At 41.9% G+C, this 22,310-nt stretch overlaps 3 protein-coding genes across 6 annotated transcripts in view; all 3 read left to right on the forward strand.

Moving 5' to 3' along the window:
* LOC112553630 overlaps window positions 1-4,454 on the forward strand; it is a 48,388-nt gene extending 43,934 nt beyond the window's left edge. For 2 of the 4 annotated variants that reach the window (XM_025220983.1, XM_025220982.1), the window contains exon 2: window positions 3,195-4,454. In XM_025220983.1, coding sequence (XP_025076768.1) covers window positions 3,458-4,417 — 960 coding nt within the window. In that variant the 5' untranslated portion in view covers window positions 3,195-3,457 and the 3' untranslated portion in view covers window positions 4,418-4,454. Of the gene's footprint in view, window positions 1-1,498; window positions 1,600-3,194 lie in introns of those variants that run through there. The other 2 variants (XM_025220981.1, XR_003097083.1) reach the window with 2 other exon arrangements.
* Window positions 4,455-9,419: 4,965 nt separating this feature from the next.
* LOC112553636 lies at window positions 9,420-10,313 on the forward strand. Its single transcript, XM_025220993.1, has one exon. It carries the CDS (start codon window positions 9,429-9,431, stop codon window positions 9,987-9,989), a length of 561 nt encoding a protein of 186 aa, XP_025076778.1. The 5' UTR covers window positions 9,420-9,428; the 3' UTR covers window positions 9,990-10,313.
* A 2,645-nt stretch (window positions 10,314-12,958) lies between these two features.
* Window positions 12,959-16,546, forward strand: LOC112553628 (apolipoprotein L4-like). The gene is made up of 3 exons (XM_025220978.1): window positions 12,959-13,035; window positions 14,956-15,097; window positions 15,677-16,546. Exons 2-3 carry the CDS (start codon window positions 14,959-14,961, stop codon window positions 16,522-16,524), a joined length of 987 nt encoding a protein of 328 aa, XP_025076763.1. The 5' UTR covers window positions 12,959-13,035; window positions 14,956-14,958; the 3' UTR covers window positions 16,525-16,546.
* Window positions 16,547-22,310: the final 5,764 nt, after the last annotated feature.

Here is a 22,310-nt window from a genome sequence, read left to right on the forward strand (position 1 = left end):
ATAATCTCCCTTGAATACTATAATCTGGGGCTGCTGGGGTTGACGGGGTACATGCCAGGCTGACGACGATACCGTGTCTGTACCCCAGAGCAGCGAGTGTCGACTAGGCGGACACACCTGGTTGACGATGACATACTTGCAGACTTCAGAACAGTAGGTGCTGACTTGGCAGATACACCTGGCTGGTGACAATACACTTCAATTCATTCTTCGTTCCCCTAGGTGATTCCTGAAATCCTTACTTGGCTGTGAATATTCTTATTGAATTTTAACTACCACTGTTAAAAAAGAAGAAGCAATGCTTCTTCCCATCATCATGATTTCCAAACAAATATTAAGTTTTCAAGCCATTCTCTCACCGTTTGTCTTCTTCGACGACTGGCAATGGAATAATCAAACGCAGTTTTTTGTCGGGATCTGTATGAACGCACACGTTTGATGGGCTGATAAAAGAATAAGTAGTTGTGAATCAGATGCTGTTTATTACTGTATAAAAATTTTATAAAATATATCCATAACAAAAAGACTCTGAAATGGTTTGACTAATGTATTTTCTTGTCTTCCTCTGTCACACTTGCTGATTTGTAACATGTAACTCCTTATGATGTGAAACACTCTTTAAACATGTATGTATAAGAGATGTAATAGGGGAAGGGGTGTCTATGTTGTCCTTCCACTAGTTTTATACTGGGAGTTTTAAGTCACTTTTATATGCAGGTGTAGACAGAAATGCTTTTTCTTGTTCCGAATAAAACTATTGATCAAAAACAAACAAACAAACAAACAAACAAACAAACAAACATTATTCTAATTTCAACATTCAATATTTCACAGTGTAATATCACAATTTAAGAGCAAATAATCATAGCAAGGTAACACCAAGCATAGCCATCGGTAGCTTCAGAACAATACGTTAGAGAGAAAACATTTACAATATTAACTTCAGGATATCAAACACTTGAACAACTGAGTGCAAGGAGAACAGAAATGTAATTTACTTTAGTGCATGTTGTTAGGTAGCTGAGTTGATTCTTGCAAGGTGAGGCTCATGTAGTGACCATGCCATAATCTATAGCTGCATAAATTATGTTAATGTGTTTATTTTAGTTAGATATTTCTACTTTTTCTAGTTTTCCAGTTGTTGCTAGCCTAACTATACAACCGTGTAACTGTTTGCACAGGTGGTGAGCTGAGTCTTTATCCCGGAGAGCAAGCCTCTGGATTGGCTGATGGAATTTTTATATATTTTTACTGTTTCTCTTTTTTTTAATCATTCCTTTCAGTTATGGGCAAGAGCCTACACTGAATAAAGAAGTTGACTCTCTCCCTCCTAGCGAGTTAATCTCTCTTTTTCATGAATTCATTGTCACTACTGTCACGTGTCGCGTGCTGGCTCTGTCCGTGCTCTAGAGCTAGAGGGGAGGAGGGGGTTGCTGCGTCATTATAATCTGACGTCACTATAATCTGACGCAATTTTGTTTTTTTGACGTTTTTGGCGAGAAAAAAAGGGAAAAGAGAGCAGTCCCCAGTGAGCAAGGGTGGGTGGGAAAAGAAAAAGATTGTGAGAACGGAGCCATATTGAACCGTGAGGAATCTGTGGTGAGTACATTTGAGTTACATTTATCTGCGTGAAAATCCGTTGTAAGAACGGAGTAACATCTATCTAACACATTTTCAGCTTCATTAAAGGGATACTGAAGGCTTGTGATAAGGCTGTGGCGAAGGTCAAACGTTTCAAAAATATATTTAGTTACAATTACAGAGCACGAGAGCGATAGAGGAGAAATAAAGGATTCGTTTCTCACTTAATTACCACTTATTAGCACTGTTTCGGTTGCCGATGTTTATAAAAATTGAAAAAATCCAGAGAAATCGACCCTTGTGTCCTTCCGCCGAGTAACCACGATAGCTTCCCGACATGATCAAGCAGACGAGTCTTCTTGTGACGTCAGTCTTCTTGTGACGTCAGTCTTCTTGTGACGTCAGTCTATCACAGGAAGTGTCTGTATCATTGCGAAGATTTGACGTCTGTTTATTCTATGACAACCTCTGTGTGTAAGGCTTGTAAGGCTCTGTCTTTCGGAAGCTGGTGAAAAGACAATTTTGAATCTTTTCCCATCTTTTCGTGGCAATCGGGTGCAGCACATTCTCGAGGCGTGGTTCTCACTATGGAAACCACACGTCATAGGGTCACGTGACGGAGAACGAGACTTAGTGAAAGCAAAAAAAGAGTCCCTCTTATTAAACACAACATTCTACTAAAAGCCTTTAACGTTTTCCACACGAACACACATATAAATAGACGAGATTCAAATTTATCCTTCTCTTTACGCGATTCTAAGCAGTTTTATTTTGCCTTTAGAATCACTTTAAACTTGGCAAGTGTACTGACTCTCTTTTGAGACAAACCAGCAAACAAAACCAGAACTGGACAAGAATAAAAAAAGCATCAGCTAAAGTTGGTATTGCACGGAAGTAATAATGTTGAACGTAAAATGTACGTTAATATTGTATATATATATTAGGGCTTCTTCGCTAGTGTTTCTAATTTTGTAGCGAAATTATTCTCGAAAGAAAAGATACTAAAACTTGTGATTTATGAGATTAGATTTTAAGTGCATTTTGTTTGTTTACCACGCTCGCATTATGAAGTATGTACTTGCTCAAATGTTGCTTGTGTGTCTGTGTGTGTGACTGTGTGTGTCTGTGTGTGTGTGTGTGTGTGTGTGTGTGTGTGTGTGTGTGTGTGTGTGTGTGTGTGTGTGTGTGTGTGTGTGTGTGTGTGTGTGTGTGTGTGTGTGCGGACATAAATAAGCTTTGATGTGCATCGTCGTTGTCATACACTTTGATCAGTTATTGTTTCATGCTGTCTTCCTAGTAGTCATGAAATGTTCATCTCAAACATACTGCATAGATTACACTTTACTTTGCAACATTGATACAATAATGTTGCCTGTTTAAAGTATTTTTAGTACAATTTGAACACTTTGAAAATATACAAGTACACACAGCTTGCTACACTAGACCATTCCACCGGCCCATTGTAGACCTCATTGTATCTGCTGACACAATAGCAAGTTACATGTTTCAGTTTCTAATTCAACACTGTGTTTTCGCAGACTGATATTTTGTTCTTACTGTTACATGAAGTCACCGATTTATATTTACTGCTATATCTCAAATTATTATTGCAGTTGACCCTTCAAAAGCGTGTTTGAACTGAGCAAGTCCAGTTATGCTCGGATTTCAACCTTAAATTCCAATCTCAGCGCCACCTGTCGACTTTCTCTGCCTGTGTCTTCTTTTTGTGAAAAGCAGTGTGCGTGGTATTTTGTGGGAGGACAAGGGAATTCATTCGTGTGACTTGTGCTTCCATCTCATCACAGTCCAACTCATCATACCAGTGGTCCGAAAGTCTGCTCTTGTTTATCAATTCGTATAGCACATCCTTCCGAAAATGAAGATCACTGCACAGAAATTGTGTACTTCATTTAGAATCATGCCAAGGTTCAAGTTAGTTTCAATTCTGGTGGCTTGGATTACAACATGGACATTTCTTCTTCTGTACACACTGTACTTCTCACGGTCACAGTACGACACTGCAAACGTAAAGAAACTTATCACTAAGGTTAACACTCTGACTGATAACACATCGTACTACACACTTATTACATTCAAAACTCATAAAGTGAAATTGGATAAAAGCCTCAAACTATTGCAGCCCACAGTGTCACAACAGGATGTGTACATTATGCAGGAAATCGTCGCAACTTTCTCTATAGTGATGACTAAGGCGTCCTTGACCTTTTTCCTCTACAGTGGAAGTCTGCTGGGGTCGTGGCGCCACCACGGCATCGTGCCCTGGGATGATGACTTGGATGTTGCTGTCCCGTCATGGCAGAGGGATGCCGTGGCTCTCGTGCTGAATGGCCTCAAGCCGCACTATCTTCTTGATGTCACACAAGGAGTCAGATGGAAGTTCTTCTCCGCTCGGTCTGATACTATCAGTAGGGTCACTTGGAAATGGCCGTTCCTGGACATCTCATTCTACGAGGAGAACAGAACCCACATGTGGGACCAACACCAAATCTTCAAAGACTTCATCTTCAACAAAGAAGACGTATTTCCATTGTCTGAGCGTCCTTTCATGGAGATGATGCTGCCTGCCCCGAGAAACACAAAAGCCGTACTGTCCCGAACCTACAACGTTAGCGTGTGTGCATTGGGGTGGTACAACCACCGTGAAGAGTACTTAATTGGCGGCGAAGAGAAGTCAGTGCCGTGTGAACAGCTGCAGCAAGTCTTTCCGTTTGTCAGGCGCCAGGCTGCAGTAGGCGGCCATGGAGGTTGTAACGAGAGTCTCGTCTTAAATGGAAATGTGTTGGCGTGGGTGGTGCTGAGCGGTGTGCAGTGCTAAGGTGGACTCTCTTGCCAGTTACTTTTGTTAAACCTTCACTGTTTTTAATTACTTGTTCTCGGGATGTTTTGCTAGCTTTACATGCAAGAATTTCTAGTACCTTTCACTTGTTTAATACGCTCGCGTTATCTTGTAATCAAGGATCTACCCTGTTGACATGTGCAATAAAGTGGGTGAGATCTGATTATGGTAAAGAGAAAAAGCTTCTCTGTTTTGTCATCCATGCTCTAAATGCCACAAGTACTTCACTTCTACATTTTAAGATGCACGAAATGACAAAATTCTCGTTCATTCAAAGGATAAGCTTTTATTTTTTACATATGACAATGTCAGTCATATATCATGAAATCATTCATGCAGACTCACATATACATATGTACATTTTTAAAAATTAGTTGATGACTTTTTGCACATACGTACCAATGCTCATGCCTAATACCTAGCAATTCTGGCATGCTAATACCTAGCTTGTAATCTACTTGTAAACGTGTGCAGTATCTTGTACCTGTATGAACATAATGACAAGCATTCAGAAGTTTGTATCCCATGCACATCCTGTAGTCTTCTTCTTCTTGTTCCATTTCGCCCCCAGTGGACCATAGGGCCGCAACTACACCCCGCCATCGGACCCAGTTCGGGGCGTTCCTTTCCAGTTGGGACCATGTCGTGCCAGTTGTCTCTGCCTCTCTGTCGACTGATGTCCATGTCTGTCTGGGTCTCCCGACCTTGCGCCTTCCTGTGGGTTCCAGCCCAGAGCTTGTCTTGTTAAATTGTCGGCTGGCTTTCATAAAGTGTAACGTTATAGACGACAAAATTACCACCATTCCATTTTACTAAATATGCTTCGATTTTCTTTCACAGCAAAGAAGGCGTGAAAAGGCATTAGCACATACAAAAAACATGAGGCAGGCAATAATAAATCTGGAATCAGTTGTTGTGTTGCAGGAAAAAAAGCTATATGAGCAATAGCATATACAAATATACATATAACACAATATACATATACCACATAACTCTTCTGTTTTATTTGTTGAGGTAAGTGTTGACTGTTTAAACTTTTCTATATTCTTTTTGCACTACCAGTGTGCGTGAACCATAAAATCTTATTTGACAATCAATATTGCCTTTCAATATCTTTACAAATAATTAAAAATACCTTGTGAAAATTTTAAAGTTTTTACGCCATTCTCTCACCGTTTGTCTTCTTGAACGACTTGCGATGAAATAATCAAACTCAGCTACAGTGGTTCAGTGAACCTTTTGCTCACTCATGCACTCTTCCGTAAAACATAGTCCATGCGTCCTCACGAGCATTTATAAATGGGCGACAATCCCTGTCTCCCGAGACTGACAAGGGGCATAAGCGCCCGTTCTTAACAAACATAGCTGGCAGTGTACTTCACACTGTCGGGACTGCAAACCTTCTGTGGGAGAAACCATTAAACAACATTTTATGCATGACAAGGAGCTGTTTGCTCGGTGTATCATGCAGGACGGACAATAAACACACAGCTGTGAAGAATGATACGGGTAGAGTACCCTGAGAATATCAATGTATCAAGCCGGTAGCTGGTCTGCGTATCTACTTACCTCAGTAGAAGGGAGACATGGCGTCATTATCGATTTTATAGAGTGAGACAGGCTGCACTGTTCTGCAACCTTTGTAGATGAGAGATTAATTGAGAAGAAGCATGGAGGGCAGTGGAAGTGAGAGGTAGATAGAGCAGTTGTAGTCCAGGAACATTCAAACACATATCCCGTGTGGGAAATGTTAAGTGCTGCTTCCAGTTCTAAATGTCACTAGTATGTAATGTTTCCAACATATTTGCACCAGAACCAGTCACATACTCCACAAAATGTCAACTACAAACCCACGGATGAGAGTCTGATTAAAACACTCGCTAAGAGTTTGAACGACTTCTGAAAGAATGTTGCTGTAATAAACACAAATCTCAATATTTTATTCAAAACTGAAACAAAACAGCCTTGACTGAAGTTCTGCCTAAACGACAGATGCATGTCCTATAGCAGTTGAGAGTGGTTCACTGGGGACATGCGAAGCAAACGGTGGCCAGGTAAGTGAGTATAGAGTGAGGGACAGAGAGAAACAGAAAGTCAGAAAGAGAACAGAGAAAAAACTGAAAATGACTACTTGAACTTTTAAGCTTTTGGAAAAGCATTCTGAATCCATCAAGACCTGTAGACTGTCTTACTGATACTTCTGACCCCGCACAGTCAGGGTGAACTTGCACAGGCGGGAACACAGGTGTGGTGAGGGATGAAAGGCAAGTGTGGAGACTTTTTGGCGAACAAGACAAAGTCTTTAAAGACTTCATCTTTAACAAAGAAGACGTATTTCCATTGTCTGAGCGTCCTTTCATGGACATGAGGCTGCTTGCCCCGAGAAACACTAAAGCCGTACTGTCTCGAGCCTACGACGTTAGCGTGTGTGCATCGGGGTGGTACGACCACCGTGAAGAAAAAACAATTAACGACGAACAGAAGTCAGTGCCGTGTGAACAGCTGCAGCAAGTCTTTCCGTTTGTCAGGCGCCAGGCTGCAGTAGGCGGCCATGGAGGTTGTAACGAGAGTCTCGTCTTAAATGGAAATGTGTTGGCGTGGGTGGTGCTGAGCGGTGTGCAGTGCTAAGGTGGACTCTCTTGCCAGTTACTTTTGTTATACCTTGAATGTTTTTATTTACTTGTTCTCGGGATGTTTTGCTAGCTTTAGATGCAAGAATTTCTAGTACCTTTCACTTGTTTAATACGCTCGTGTTATCTTGTAATCAAGGATCTACCCTGTTGACATGTGCAATAAGGTGGGTGAGATCTGATTATGGTAAAGAGAAAATGCTTCTCATGCTCCAAATGCCACAAGTACATCACTTTTAGATTTTAAGTTGCATGACAAAAATCTCGTTCACTCAAAGATTAAACTTTTATTTGTTATACATGACAAAGTTACTCATATATCATGCAAACATTCATGCAGACTTACACACTCAAACACATGTAAATTTAAAAAAAATATTTTATGACATTTTTTGCACATACATACCAATGCTCATGCCTAATACCTAGCAATACTAGCATGCTAATACCTAGCTTGTAATCTACTTGTAAAAGTGTGCAGTAACTTGATACCTGTATGAACATAATGACAATCATTCAGAAGTTTGTAGCCCATGCACATCCTGTAGTCTTCTTCTTCTTGTTCCTATTCGTCCCCAGAATTTTTTATGTTTTTACTGTTTCTTTTATTTTATATCCTTCCTTTCAGTTATTGGCGCGAGCCTACATTGAGTAAAGAAGCTGACTCTCTCCCTCCTAGTGAGTTCATCTCTTTTTCATGAATGCATGGTCACTGCTGTCACGTGTCGCGTGCTGGCTCTGTCCGAGCTCTAGAGCTAGAGGGGAGGAAGGGGTTGCTGCGTCATTATCATCTGACGTCACTATAATCTGACGCAATTTTGTTTTTTGACGAAAGGAGAGCGGTCACCAGGGAGCAAGGGTGTGTGGGAAAAGAAATAAGATTGTGAGAAGGAAGCCATATTGAATTGTGAGGAATCTGTGGTGAGTACATTTGAATAACATTTATCTGCGTGAAAATCCGTTGTGAGAACGGAGTAACATCTATCTAACACATTTTCAGCTTCATTAAACTTGGCAAGTGTACAAACTCTCTTTTGATACAGACCAGCAAACAACACTAGAATAAAAAAGCATCAACGAAAGCTGGTATTGCACGGAAGTAATAATGTCGAAAGTAAAATGTACGTTAATATTGTATATATATATTAGGGCTTCTACGCAAGTTTTTCTAATTTTGTAGTGGAATTATTCTCGGAAGAAAAGATAGTAAAACTTGTGATTTATGAGATTAGATTTTAAGTGCACTTTGTTTGTTTAGCATGCTCGCATTATAAAGGATGTACCTGCTCAAATGTTGCTTGTGTGTCTGTGTGAGTGTGTGCGGACATAAATAAGCTTTGATGTGCATCGTCGTTGTCATACACTTTGATCAGTTATTGTTTCAGGCTGTCTTCCTAGTAATCATGAAATGTTGTTCTCAAACATACTGCATAGATTACACTTTACTTTGCAACATAGATGCAATAATGTTGCCTTTTTAAAGTAGTTTCTAACATCATTTAAACACATTGAAAATACACAAGTACACACAGCTTGCTACACTAGACCATTCCACCAGCCCATTGTAGACCTCATTGTATCTGCTGACACAATAGCAAGTTACCTATTTCAGTTTCTAATTCAACTCTGTGTTTTCACAGACTGATATTTTGTTCTTACTGTTATATGAAGTCACCGATTTATATTTACTGATACAACTAAAATTATTATTGCAGTTGACCCTTCAAAAGCGTGGGTTTGAACTAAGCAAGTCCAGTTATGCTCGGATTTCAACCTTAAATTCCAATCTCAGCGCCACCTGTCGACTTTCTCTGCCTGTGTCTTCTTTTTGTGAAAAGCAGTGTGCGTGGTATTTTGTGGGAGGACAAGGGAATTCCTTCGTGTGACTTGTGCTTCCATCTCATCACAGTCCAACTCATCATACCAGTGGTCCGAAAGTCTGCTCTTGTTTATCAATTCGTATTTCACTTCCTGCGAAAAATGAAGATCACCGCAAAGAAATTGTGTACTTCATTTAGAATCATGTCAAGGTTCAAGCTATTTTTAGTTCTGGCGGCTTTAATTACAGTAGAGACTTTTACTCTTCTGTACACACTGTACCGCTTACGATAACAGTACGACACTGTGAACTTAAAGAAACTTATCACTCAGGTTAACACTCTGATTGATAACACATCGTACTACACACTTATAACATTCAAAACTCCAAATAAGAAATTGGATAAAAGCCTCAAACAATTGCAGCCCACAGTGTCACAACAGGATGTGTACATTATGCAGGAAATCGTCGACAGTTTCTCTTTAGTGATGACTGAGGCGTCCTTGACCTTTTTCCTCTACAGTGGCGCCACCACGGCCTGATGCCCTGGGATGATGACTTGGATGTTGCTGTCCCGTCATGGCAGAGGGATGACGTGGCTCACGTGTTGAATGGCCTCAAGCCGCACTATCTTCTTGATGTTACACAAGGAGTCAGATGGAAGTTCTACTCCGCTCGGTCTCATGCTATCAGTAGGTTCTCTTGGAAATGGCCGTTCCTGGACATCATATTTTTTTTTGAGGAGAACAGAACCCACATTTGGGAACAAGACAAAGTCTTCAAAGACTTCATCTTTAACAAAGAAGATGTATTTCCATTGTTTGAGCGTCCTTTCATGGACATGATGCTGCCTGCCCCGAAAAACACAAAAGCCGTACTGTCCACCACCTACAACCTTAGCGTGTGTGCATCGGGGAGGTACGACCACCGCAAAGAGATGATTAGGAGCGAACTGAAGTCAGTGCAGTGTGAACAGTTGCAGCAAGTCTTTCCGTTTGTCAGGCGCCAGGCTGCAGTAGGCGGCCATGGAGGTTGTAACGAGAGTCTTGTCTTAAATGGAAATGTGTTGGCGTGGGTGGTGCTGAGCGGTGTGCAGTGCTAAGGTGGACTCTCTTGCCAGTTACTTTTGTTATACCTTGAATGTTTTATTTACTTGTTCTCGGGATGTTTTGCTAGCTTTAGATGCAAGAATTTCTAGTACCTTTCACTTGTTTAATACGCTCGCGTTATCTTGTAATCAAGGATCTACCCTGTTGACATGTGCAATAAAGTGGGTGAGATCTGATTATGGTAAAGAGAAAATGCTTCTCATGCTCCAAATGGCATAAGTACTTCACTTTTAGATTTTAAGTTGCATGAGATGACAAAAATCTCGTTCATTCAAAGATTAAACTTTTATTTGTTATATATGACAAAGTTAGTCATATATCATTCAAGCATTCATGCAGACTAACACACTCACACACATGTACATTTAAAAAATTTTTTTTCTGACATTTTTTGCACATACATACCAATCCTCATGCCTAATACCTAGGAATGCTGGCATGCTAATACCTAGCTTGTAATCTACTTGTAAAAGTGTGCAGTATCTTGATACCTGTATGAACACAATGACAAGCAATCAGAAGTTTGTAGCCCATGGACATCCTGTAGTCTTCTTCTTCTTGTTCCTATTCGCCCCCAGTGGAGCACAGGTCCGACACCACACCCCGCCATCGGACCCAGTGCTGGGCGTTCCTTTCCAGTTGGGAACATGTCCTGCCAGCTGTGTCTGCCTCTCTGTGGACCGATCTCCTCCACGTCTGTCTTGTCTCCCAACCTTACGCCTTCCTGTGGGTTCCAGCCCAGAGCTTGTCTTGTTAAATTGTCGGCTGGCTTTCGTCAGGTGTGACCATATAGACAAAAAAAATTACCACAATTCCATTTTACTAAATATGCTTGAAGTTTCTTTCACAGCAATGAAGGTATGAAAAGGCATTAGCACATACAAAAAATACGAGGCAGGCAATAATAAATCTGGAATCAGTTGTGCTGCAGGAAAAGCAAAACTATATGAGCAATAGCATATAAAAATATACATATAAGACATGATTGGGTTAGTCTCTTCTGTTTTATTTGTTGAGGTAAGTGTTGACAGTTTAAACTTTTCTATATACTTTTTGCACTACCAGTGTGCGTGATCCATAAAATCTGATTTGACAATCAATATTGCCTTTCAATATCTTTACAAATAATTAAAAATACCTTGTGAAAATTTTAAAATTTTCACGCCATTCTCTCACCGTTTGTCTTCTTCGACGACTGGCGATGAAATAATCAAACTCAGCTACAGTGGTTCAGTGAACCTTTCGCTCACTCATGCACTCTTCCGTAAAACATAGTCCATGCGTCCTCACGAGCATTTATAAAAGGGCGACAATCCCTGTCTCCCAAAACTGATAAGGGGGATAAACGCCCGTTCTTAACAAACATAGCTGGCAGTGTACTTCACACTGTCGGGACTGCAAACCTTCTGTGGAAGAAACCATTAAACTACATTTTATAAATGATAAGGAACTGTTTGCTCGGTGTATCATGCAGGACGAACTGTAAATATACACTGCTGTGAAGAATGATACGGGTAGAGTACCCTGAGAATATCAATGTATCAAGCCGGTAGCTGGTCTGCGTATCTACTTACCTCAGTAGAAGGGAGACATGGCGTCATTATCGAATTTATAGAGTGAGACAGGCTGCACTGTTCTGCAACCTTTGTAGATGACAGATTAATTGAGAAGAAGCATGGAGGTCAGTGGAAGTGAGAGGTAGATCGAGCAGTTGTAGTCCAGGAACATTCAAACACATATCCCGTGTGGGGAATGTTAAGTGCTGCTTCCAGTTCTAAATGTCACTACCATGTAATGTTTCCAACATATTTGCACCAGAACCAGTCACATACTCCACAAAATGTCAACTAATACCGATTTAAAGTCGAATTCTATCTTTTATTTTAACATAGCAGTGTATTTTCCTGATAGTTTACTAACCATTTTTTAAAGAAAAGTCAAACTGCACAAAATTGACCCCTCTCACCTTTCGGAGCTTCTAGCACATAAGTGTTCCGCGTGACTTAAGACTCATTTCGTCGTGGACGGTCACAAATGTAAAATCTGTCCTTCTATATGGATGTGAGACATGGCGGGTGACAAATGCCATCACTGACAAGATACAGGTATTCGTCAACAACTGTCTGCGCCGCATCCTCAACATCACATGGCTCGAAAAGATCTTCAATACAGACCTGTGGGAGAGAACCAACCAAAAACCTGCCAAGACATCAAGAAGCGGAAGTGGGGCTGGATCGGTCACACCTTACGAAAGCCAGCCGACAATTTAACAAGACAAGCTCTGGGCTGCAACCCACAGGGAAGGGTCAGGGTTGGGAGACCCAGACAGACATGGAGGAGATTAGCCCACAGACAGGTGGAGACAGCTGGCAGGACATGGTCCCAACTGGTAAGGGACACCCATAACCGCGCTAATAAAGTCAGATATTTCTACTTTTTCTAGTTTCCCAGTTTGTGTTAGGCTCGCTGAACCACTGTGTAACTGTTTGCAGAGGTCGTGAACTGAGTCTTTATCCCGGAGAGCAAGCCCCTGGATTGGCTGATGAAATTTTTATTATCATATTTTACTGTTTCTATTTTTTTAATCCTTCCTTTCAGCTGAGACGACCGCGATTTTGCAGAGGTTTCAGTATCGAGTTCCTCCTTTATTACTCCCTCCACTTTATATCTCCCCCATCTTTCTCAGTTAATTTCCTCTCTCTATCTTCAGCTACCCATAAGAGTGTTGTTCACGAATCCGGCGGGCTACACACTCTCACATCACTGCCCTCCATAGCATTATCGAAATTTCTGGGAAATCATGAGGTGAGAGCTTGCTTTTTGTGTTTCCTCAGAAACTTCATCTCTTTTCACGAGGCGAGCGCGCGTGCAAGCTGACGCCCTTTGCTTGAGGTCGGGCTGACAGTTTCGGGCGATAACGTTGTCGCTGCATGACGTCATCTGCCGGTACATGAGCGTGAACGGACTTTAACGGTCTCCGCAGTCAGTCGACGACCTCAGCAGGCTGAAGTTGATGTGACAGGACAGGCTACAGATGTGGTAAGAAAACTAATTATATAAAACAACAGTTTAGAGAATCCTTCAGTAAACCGGAAAACATCGCACAAGATGAAATCCCTCGTGGTCGCACTCTTGTCGATAATTTACACTTACTACACATCAGATCATTTTTAATAAAAATGAATCGTTTTCTGCTTTAGAATCATTACATTTGAGATAATTCTACTCTGCACACTGTGTCAGGGGTGTGTCTGTTCAGTGTTGCTGAAAACCTCTATCTTCGCCTTCCTTTACTTCGCTGTCCTTTTATTCATATGTTACACATATAGACATATTTATATCATTCTCCCAAGAAGGACCGATGCAGGGCAGCGCCGGAGGAAAGTATGGAGAAAGGAGGAGGGAGGAGGGGAGCAAACTCCACCGACCGTGTCTAGCTAAGGGGAGATAAACTTTATGGTTCTACTGGCCACCACACATCCAGAGAAAATGTAGATGAATTATCTATTGTCTCTGACACATCTGTCTCTTCTCCCTCTTGTCGACTCTCGCACTCAGATGCTTCTGTGTTGTTGGAGGGCTCGTGTTAGTGTAGATACAACTACTATCTACCGTTGACTTTCTACAAAGTGTAAAACGGCAAACTGGTATTAAAAGATTCGTCTGGACATTTATTTACTATACTATGTAGCATTCAGAAAAAGTGAAATGTTGTTGTGTACTTGTCACTGGTGGGAATGGCCTGCACACAACATGCTGTGTATAATTACTACGGGGGAATGTTCTTCGTTTTTCAAATTTTACGACCTGTGACCCCCGTTCACATAGACAGGTGGCCTGGTTATGAAGATTTCATTCTACTCTCTCGGTTACATTGCATTTAACTGAGTCAGATTGACACTAGTGTAACAAACTCCGGACACACGTGTTTCGTTTAAAGTATTGAAGTCGACAGAAAAGTCGTTAGAGGCCCGCGGCCCTTTACACGTGCAAGTCCAGGTGTTTACAAACAACCTGGGGCCTAATTTATGAAGTGGGAATATTAAAACTAAGTGCTCCCCAGATCGAAGGGTGCGAAGTGTGTGTTTTCATATTTATTTCCACCACTGTCAGACTGCCATATCCCATCATACCATGATTGATATCTCATCTTAATATGCTACTTTAAATTCATCTTACATGTTTAGTATACACACATTTTTTATTCGCGTTTCCACCTTGAAACAGACCGATGGCTTGTAACAAAAACCTCTGTGTACACAGGAAAACACACTTTCCAAGGCTTTGACTCTCGAGTGTAACGGGTGGTGGTGTCATATAACTAATAGTGGCAGAGTTTTTTTGTCGTTTTGTTGTGATTTGGTTTCCCCCAACTTGCTTTGTGTTTCGATTTTTTTCCACAAGGAACTGAGCTTACTTCGCGTTAAAATGCTATTTTAAATTTTCTGATGATGTCAGGTTGAGATTTTGTCTCGGTCTCTAGTAAGGCCACTAAGTACAATTACAACAAATGATGGCGGATGATGACGAAAACTACTGTTGAATATGAGGGGGAGAAGAGATAGATTGTTATGATGATAGAAAGTGCGATATCAACATTAAGATGATAATAATGATGATGGCAAAGAGAGGGCGATGGGTGGAGGGGGAAGTGAGATAAAATGTCACGGAAAATATTGTAATGGACAAATGATATGTAATAAAATTTCTTAAATTCTAAATCTTGACACTGCCTGTAAATTTTCCACCTGTTACAAAACCTCGCTAAGGTTTTTTTTCCTTCTCGATATTTCTGCTGCTCCCCCTATAATAACACCGTCCCTTACAGTACAAAACCATTTCTAGGTCGAACCAGCCAGCAGACAGTCCATCCACTAATCTTCCTCTTTTGACATTACCTTTCTCATCGTCCATCCTCCTCTATCATAATTCTCATCGTCATGGACCTCTATTCTGTAGGTCATGGCCGAGTGGGACGAGCAAAAGGAAGCTGGCACTTTGAAGAACGACATCCAGAACATCATAGACGCCCTCAACACACACCACAGGAACGTCAACATTTCCAGAGTCACCGGAAGTTCTGTTGCCATAGCCACTGGGTGTAGGTGTCCTTAGGTTTTATGTTTTGATCACAGTATAATTGCAAACTTCACTCGACCAAATGTTGCAAGTGCTTTGTGTTTCTCGTACTCAGACACACTCGTGCATGGCTATGTCCAGTTAGCTAATTTGTGGTCACGTGTTTTTATGTACTTTCCGATTTCATAAACTTACTACTGATGTAAGGACAGAACTGTCTCAGACTGTTTTCGTCCGCTGCATAGTCGCCCTTTTTACTGTAATCTCATCTGTACACCCCGAAGTACCCTCTCTATTGCATATCGTACAGATTGCTGTAAATGTTTCGTGTAGTCTTGTAGTGTATTTATTTACTTTACTCATCCCCATTTTTAGAAAACAATAACAATAATACACAAACAACACATTTTCTGTCAGACAAAACTTGCTATGATTGCACAAAATTCTAGGGTAAGGTAGCTGCCGTTTAGCTACTAGAGAAGCCACAAGAATAATAATAATGTAAATGAAAAAATAAACAGGCAGACAAATATGATTTATATTGTAATCACTTGGAAAAACTCCAAAAGGTTAATACAGTTTTCTATTGTCACTGTTTCAGTGCCTGCAGCAGCCTGCGCCATTGCCGCGCCCTTCACCTTAGGGGTGACCTTGATACCAGCCATTGTCCTGGGCATCATCGCCGCCGTTGGTGGAGGTGTGTCTGTCGGCGCAACAGTCGCAGGATATTTCATCAAAAGACAAAAAGTTAAAGAAGTACAAGAAAAATGGGATATTTTTCGCCAAACTTTTATCGCAAACCACGAAGACATCGCAGAGGTGCGGGACCTCCTGCTGAGTCTGAGCCAGAATGTTATTGCAAACCACGAAGACATCGCAGAGGTGCGGGACCTCCTTCTGAAACTAAACCCAAGAACAAGCGGCGCCGCCATCACACCCAAGGACGCTTTGAAAGGTGCTGCCGAGTTCGTACGAACTTCCGGTGGCATCTCAAGTGCAGTTGTTCGTGGAACTCTGAGGTCGACAGCAGCAGGAGTGCGAATCACAGCCCCGCTGCTGGCTGCTGCCAGTGTCGTCGCCCTGCCGCTGGACATCGTTGACCTGGTGACGGCCAGCCTCGCGCTTCACAGAGGCGAGCAATCGACTGCCACGGAGTCTCTGACGCATATAGTTACCTTTCTTGACAGAATCGCCAACAACTACAATAACAATGACAATAACAGTAACGATGGCAGCGACGAAGACAACGGCAATGACGAAAGCGATGACCAAGACAATGATAATGACAATTACAACGACATTGAACTTCTACTTGACTATGATAATGATGATGACCCTTTTGGTCAGTTTCTCCTTCAGTTCAGCTGTAACCCAGTGGCCAAGTCCTCAACATCAGAAACAAAGCAAGAAGAAGAAGCACTTGAACTCACAGCGAACTCTAGAGTGTAAACGCAAACACACTAAGCTTTACACAACAGACAGCACAAAACAATAACTATAATCTGAGTGCTACTACTGCTACTACAAGTAGATACAATGTTTATCTATTTAGTCTGTGACAGCGATCAACAATACAGTGCGACCACCCCGTGTGACATTACGGATGGATGAGGAGCAACCGAATGTGTGAGAGTTGGGGCCGCTAGCCGGGCATTTGCAGACTTCATAGCTCTACAGACAGAGAGAAAGCATGTATGATAAAGTCGCTTATAAAGACATATTGAAAACTAAAACAGCAGGATTCATTAATTTGTCTTCATGCAGATGTGTCCTACAAGCTGGCCCAAGCAAAAGTCGATGAATGAGGATATGCATTTTTGTTTTTTAAACACTTTTTCATTAGTCATGGTATCTGTGTATAAATAACTCAAGCTACTTTGTGTCTGTCTTCACTAAAGTCAATGGATAACGGAAGTGCATTCTTGTGCAAGGGTATAAGCGGTGTTAACGTGCCAATGAAAGCGAGGCTGAATGAGCATGACAGTACTCGACCTAAGCGGCCTAAAAACTGTCGGGTGACAAAGAGCGAGATGGTCCATTGCAGATGATGATCACCATCCCTATGCTGTAAAACTGAATGGTTCATGTTTCAGAATACTGACTGTACACTTATTTCTGTATCTGTGAGGAGCTGCATGAGTTGTGTTTAAGTAGCAAACATGTATTTCAGCACCTGTACAGTCACACTATAGTGAAAAGGGGAAAAGGAGTGGTTGTAAGTTGGTCCTACTGTCTGGTAAACAGCGAGCCTACCCAGATCTTAGTGGAGATGGTCTTTTTGAGATCATTGACCGAATTTCAAAAATTTGCTTCCATTCAACCCATTATCAAATACATTCCTCTTAACTGCATTGCTCTTCTGGATAGGGATGGTGGTGTGATGCTAACCTGAATGTGAATTCTAATGATTGTAGTGAAGTTAGTAACATCATGAGCACTGACATTATGTGCAAGCAAAGAGGAAAACTCATCCTCTCTGGTGCAAGTAAGTGATTGTCACACAGGGTGGACAGGAAGTTAACGCGTCAGCACAGCACGAGTGGTCAAACTGCACCTGTTGAATGAGTAATAGTATTTAGTAGTCTGAGAGAGAATATAATTAACTGTCATCGGCCACAGATTCACTTCCCAGGGAGACATGGCAAGTGGAGGGACACTACGTGTAAGGGACTGGAGGCTGCGTCTTCCGAGAATAGTGTGGTATTTGTAAATTTTGTATACCTCCGATTTGTTGTATAAATTTAATTTTTTTGTACAAGTAGTTTATTTTTGCTGTAACTGTCCATAGGCGCAGTATAAGGGCCATGAGATGCACCATGGAGTGAAGGGCTGTAAGTGTTTAGGCCTGGCTAATGACCATGTAGATGCAATGTAAGTAGTGTTTGAAATATTTGACAAGTTGGCCCTAGTAACCGGCAAGAACTTACTTTCCTAAGAAGAAAGAAGTGGATTAAATCAGCAAATTAGTGTTAACTTCATGACTTTTATAATTGGTTCACTTGGCCTAACTTTACTCAAATGGGGTAGGTAAAGGGAAGCAAAAACCAGTGGGCTAATTCTGTACACAAGACAATTAGCCTATTATGACAACTGGTCAAAACATCAGACACAGGTCTGTCTACCTTACATTAATCTATTGAAATAATTTGCTACTTTTTATCTACCTGTAGATCTCTACCTATTTGTTCACTTTCAGGTAAAGGCATTTGTCATCACCTTATCCCAGTAAGTCAACCCACAGAGTTAATGCCAAAAAAGACCATTCAAACACCTAAGCCATAAGCTAGGAAGCCATCAGTCAGCATTAATTATTCATTACTACGATACAACATGGTCACTGTCAAGAGTAATGCATGATTAATAAATGTGTTTTATGTGAAACTGTTGACATTATGTCTACCAATTGAATGTTCTTAATGTTTCTAGCTTCAACATTATACCTCTTGATGATTTTATATCCTTGCATGGTAAGATACTCATATATTTCATGTCAACTGGTTAAAACACCTGCAATAAAGAATTGATGATAAGAGTAGACCTAATTGTTGCTTCAATAATAAGAGGTTTATTATAACCATTGTTTACACTTTAAGACCGTTGACTGCAGCAGTTTTACTCTTGACACATCTTTTGTAAACTCGCGATATCAAGTTCTGATTGTGCACTGCATGCTACATAAAAATTAGGTTACTTCACCAATGGTATCAATTAGCGGATAATAATGAGGTACTATGTTCCTTTATAACAGACTCCTGTCTCTTGTTTTGCCTTGTTTCTGACCTTGGCAGAAATACAGCTGAACAATAACAAAATACAATTACTTAGACAGTTATCTTTATTGAATTGAGTGTGCATGAATTAAGTGCCAAAGTGATTAAAATCCATGGAATCAACATTTCATATCAATTTTTATTATATTGTAGCCGGACTGACCGACCCTCGCTAACACCCTACACTAGCGGTTCTCAACCTGTGGGGCGCGCCTACAAAGGGGTCGCGAAGGTGGTCATTTTTAAAAAGTTTCTTATACCGGTATTAGTGAAATTAGTTTACATTGTGTAACCGAGTGGTGAGGGGCCTCAAACTCCAAATCTCTTCTCCCTATTCAAGTACACTGTCTCGGCATGCAGTGACTTCTCACTTCCAAAACTCAAAACACAATCCCCTCTCAACAATTAAGCCTCCAATCTCCCTCCTCTCGCCTTTGCCCTCTCTCTCCCCAATCTCTCATCGCTGACTCCCCTCTACTCCGTTCATCACACCTCTCTCTTTTTTTTAAACATCTAAAAGGCACGCATTCAGGAAACGTTCATCATTCACACCCTTTCGCCCTCGCACGTGCTCCTAGTACTCTAGGTCCCTGACAGAAGGCCATGACCAGACAGTGCGGGGTGGGGGCTTAAGAAGGACCGATGGCTGCTGCTAATGGCATATTTATCGGACATATTTGAGAAGCTGAACCTTGTGAATACTTCTCTGCAAGGGAAAGACACCACCATATTACAAACAACTGACAAGATGAATGCTTTCGTCCGAAACATTTCGTTGTGGACGCAGAAGATACTCCAAGAAAATATTGTTGATATGTTTCCGTGCTTGTGTAAGTGCAAGGCTGACAACTTGAATCTTGATCAGGTGAAGAATGTAATTATTGCCCATCTAAACGGACTGCAAGAAAGGTTTCAGCATTACTTCGCTGAAGTTGATATGACTAAATACGATTGGATTCGTAATCCATTTCTGGCTGATCCTAGCACAAGCGGGTTGTCCACGGAAGAAGAAGAGCAGCTCATCGACCTTTCGAGTGACCAATCCCTGAAAATGGTCTTCCAAACAACACCAGTGCCAACATTCTGGATTACCGTCAACGGTGCTTTCTGAGAAAGCAATGAAAGTTCTTCTGCCATTTTCAACTTCGTACATGTGTGAGCAAGGATTTTCAGCACTGGCAGCACTGAAGTCTCAATACAGAAATCGTGTGGACGCAGAGGCTGAGCTGCGAATAGCAGTGGGTACGAACATCGCACACAGGTTCGCTTCTCTATGCAACAGCAAGCAGGCTCAACCTTCTCATTAATCAAAGTGAGTGTCCAATAAAATAATATTTATTAGCACCACAGAATTTCCTTTAGTAAAATTTCATTAACAGTTATACTTCTTGCAGATACGAACTTTGTTCTTCCGTTGTTGATTTCCTCGACGCGGCGTTCGAGGTTAGCTAAGGCTCCCCCCCTCTAGCTGGCTAAGGGGGGCGCGGACGTGCCGGTGTTAGTCAGGGGGGGCGTCACAAGTAAAAGGTTGAGAACCGCTGCCCTACACCTTAGCTTGGCGCCAAATCAGTCCGTTCCTCTTTGTTGTTCCAGGGAAGAGGACGGAAGTTCCCAAGGAGAAATTTCCACTAAAAATTCTAGCTTTCGTTAGTCGGGTGCGTCGTCTAGTCCTTTTACCTCGTGTTGTGTTCTTGTTTACCTATCCTATACGGGTAGAGTACCCTGACAATATCAATGTATCAAGCCGGTAGCTTGTCTGCTTATGTACTTCAGTAGGAGGGAGACATGGTCTCATTTTTGTTTCTATAGCGTGAGTCATGATGCACTGTTCTGCAACCTTTGTAAATGAGAGATTAATTGAGAAGAAGCATGGAGGACAGTGGCAGTGGAAGTGAGAGGTAGATAGAGCAGTTGTAGTCCAGGAACATTCAAACACATATCCCGTGTGGGAAATGTCAAGTCCTGCTTCCAGTTCTAAATGTCACTAGTATGTAAATTTTTCAACATATTTGCACCAGAACCAGTCACATACTCCCATGGCCGTGCTTAGGGGCAGGCGGACGAGGCATCTGCCTAGGGCCCCGCGCTTTCAAGGGGCCCCGCGCTTTTTGATGATATGTGACTTTAGATCCCAACTAAAACCGTGTGATCGTGGCGTGAGGCCCCGCACATGCCCTTTGCCTCGGGCCCCGCGGGGGCTAAGAACGGGCCTGGGGACAAGGTGTGCAGCTCACACAAACTATTCCCATGTTGATAGACACAGCTTGACTGCAAAGGTTCGACGGCCACAAAGAAATCGCAAACGTCTCACTTTCGAAGAGGCCAACCATCTGTGATATCATTTGTTTTAAATCGGAGAGGGAATCAACACCACGATGCCCAAACAATAAGGAAAGTGGAGAAGAGAAGACAGAAGAAGAGGAAAGATACAGGGAGGAGGATACATGGAAAGTGTGGACAGCGCTGGTGTGATTAACTCCCCATGGGCTTTGAGGAACCGTGAAAAATGGACAGAGCTGGTGGCGAGGTCACCGTTGGTCAACGAGCATGAAAGCTGGGGGTCACATGACAGTGATTGTCACTGGCACCTTACAAACTCAGCTTCATCTCCATGTTCCGGTGAGATGGTCGAGGAACTCGGAAAATGTGCTTCTGGGAAGAGATGGAGATGAGAAATGATGTTACAAAACCAGATGCGTAGGTAGAAATAGTAGGTTGCCATGAGAACGCTGTGGTAGGTAGAAGTGGTATTCGAATATTACGTCTCTGTGGTAGGCCTGTAAGTCCAGATGTAACTGTGCTTTCAAACATGATCATAGACTTACAAATGGTGAAGCAGCACACACACACACAAACCCACTTATCTTTTTAGTCTTCTTGTCCTCCTAGTGCCGCAACCATACCACCCCAGCGGATCCGTTCTGGGCCGAGGATCGATCTCCCTCCTGGTCTGTCTCCGAACCCTGCGTTTCATCTGTGGGTTTAAGTCCAGAACTTGTCTCGTTAAACTCGGTGTCAAATTGCAATAAAATCAAATTGTCAACCGTACACTGCAGTCTATGCAAAAACTTATTAAATACATTTTTTACTAAAACAAGGATATCGGCCGGCAGCTCTTCCTTGCGATGTAAGTGTAGAAGCAGGACTGAAGTATCGTTGGAAGTCAGAGAAACATTGCAGTGTACTGCTGACGTCAAGCAATGTCTGTAAGACAGAGTGGAGTGGAGTGAGTGAGTGAGTGAGTGAGTGAGTGGGTGAGTGAGTGAGTGAGTGAGTGAGTGAGTGAGTGAGGAGTGAGTGAGTGGTGAGTGAGTGAGTGAGTGAGTGAGTGAGTGAGTGAGTGAGTGAGTGATGAGTGAGTGAGTGAGTGAGTGGAGTGAGTGATGAGTGAGTGAGTGAGTGAGTGAGTGGAGTGAGTGAGTGAGTGAGCTGAGTGAGTGAGTGGAGTGGGGAGTGAGGAGTGAG

This window comes from Pomacea canaliculata, linkage group LG13 (genome assembly GCF_003073045.1).
Source record: "Pomacea canaliculata isolate SZHN2017 linkage group LG13, ASM307304v1, whole genome shotgun sequence".
Classification (NCBI taxonomy): Eukaryota; Metazoa; Mollusca; class Gastropoda; order Architaenioglossa; family Ampullariidae; genus Pomacea; species Pomacea canaliculata.

What these genes read in the sequence shown, in the direction of transcription:
- LOC112553636 (XM_025220993.1), top strand. Translation starts at nt 9,429, where the DNA reads ATGCCCTGGGATGATGACTTGGATGTTGCTGTCCCGTCATGGCAGAGG.
- LOC112553628 (XM_025220978.1), top strand. Translation starts at nt 14,959, where the DNA reads ATGGCCGAGTGGGACGAGCAAAAGGAAGCTGGCACTTTGAAGAACGAC. An exon ending in TGTTGCCATAGCCACTGGGT is followed by an intron (nt 15,098 to 15,676) that starts GTAGGTGTCCTT and finishes TCACTGTTTCAG; the next exon opens with TGCCTGCAGCAGCCTGCGCC.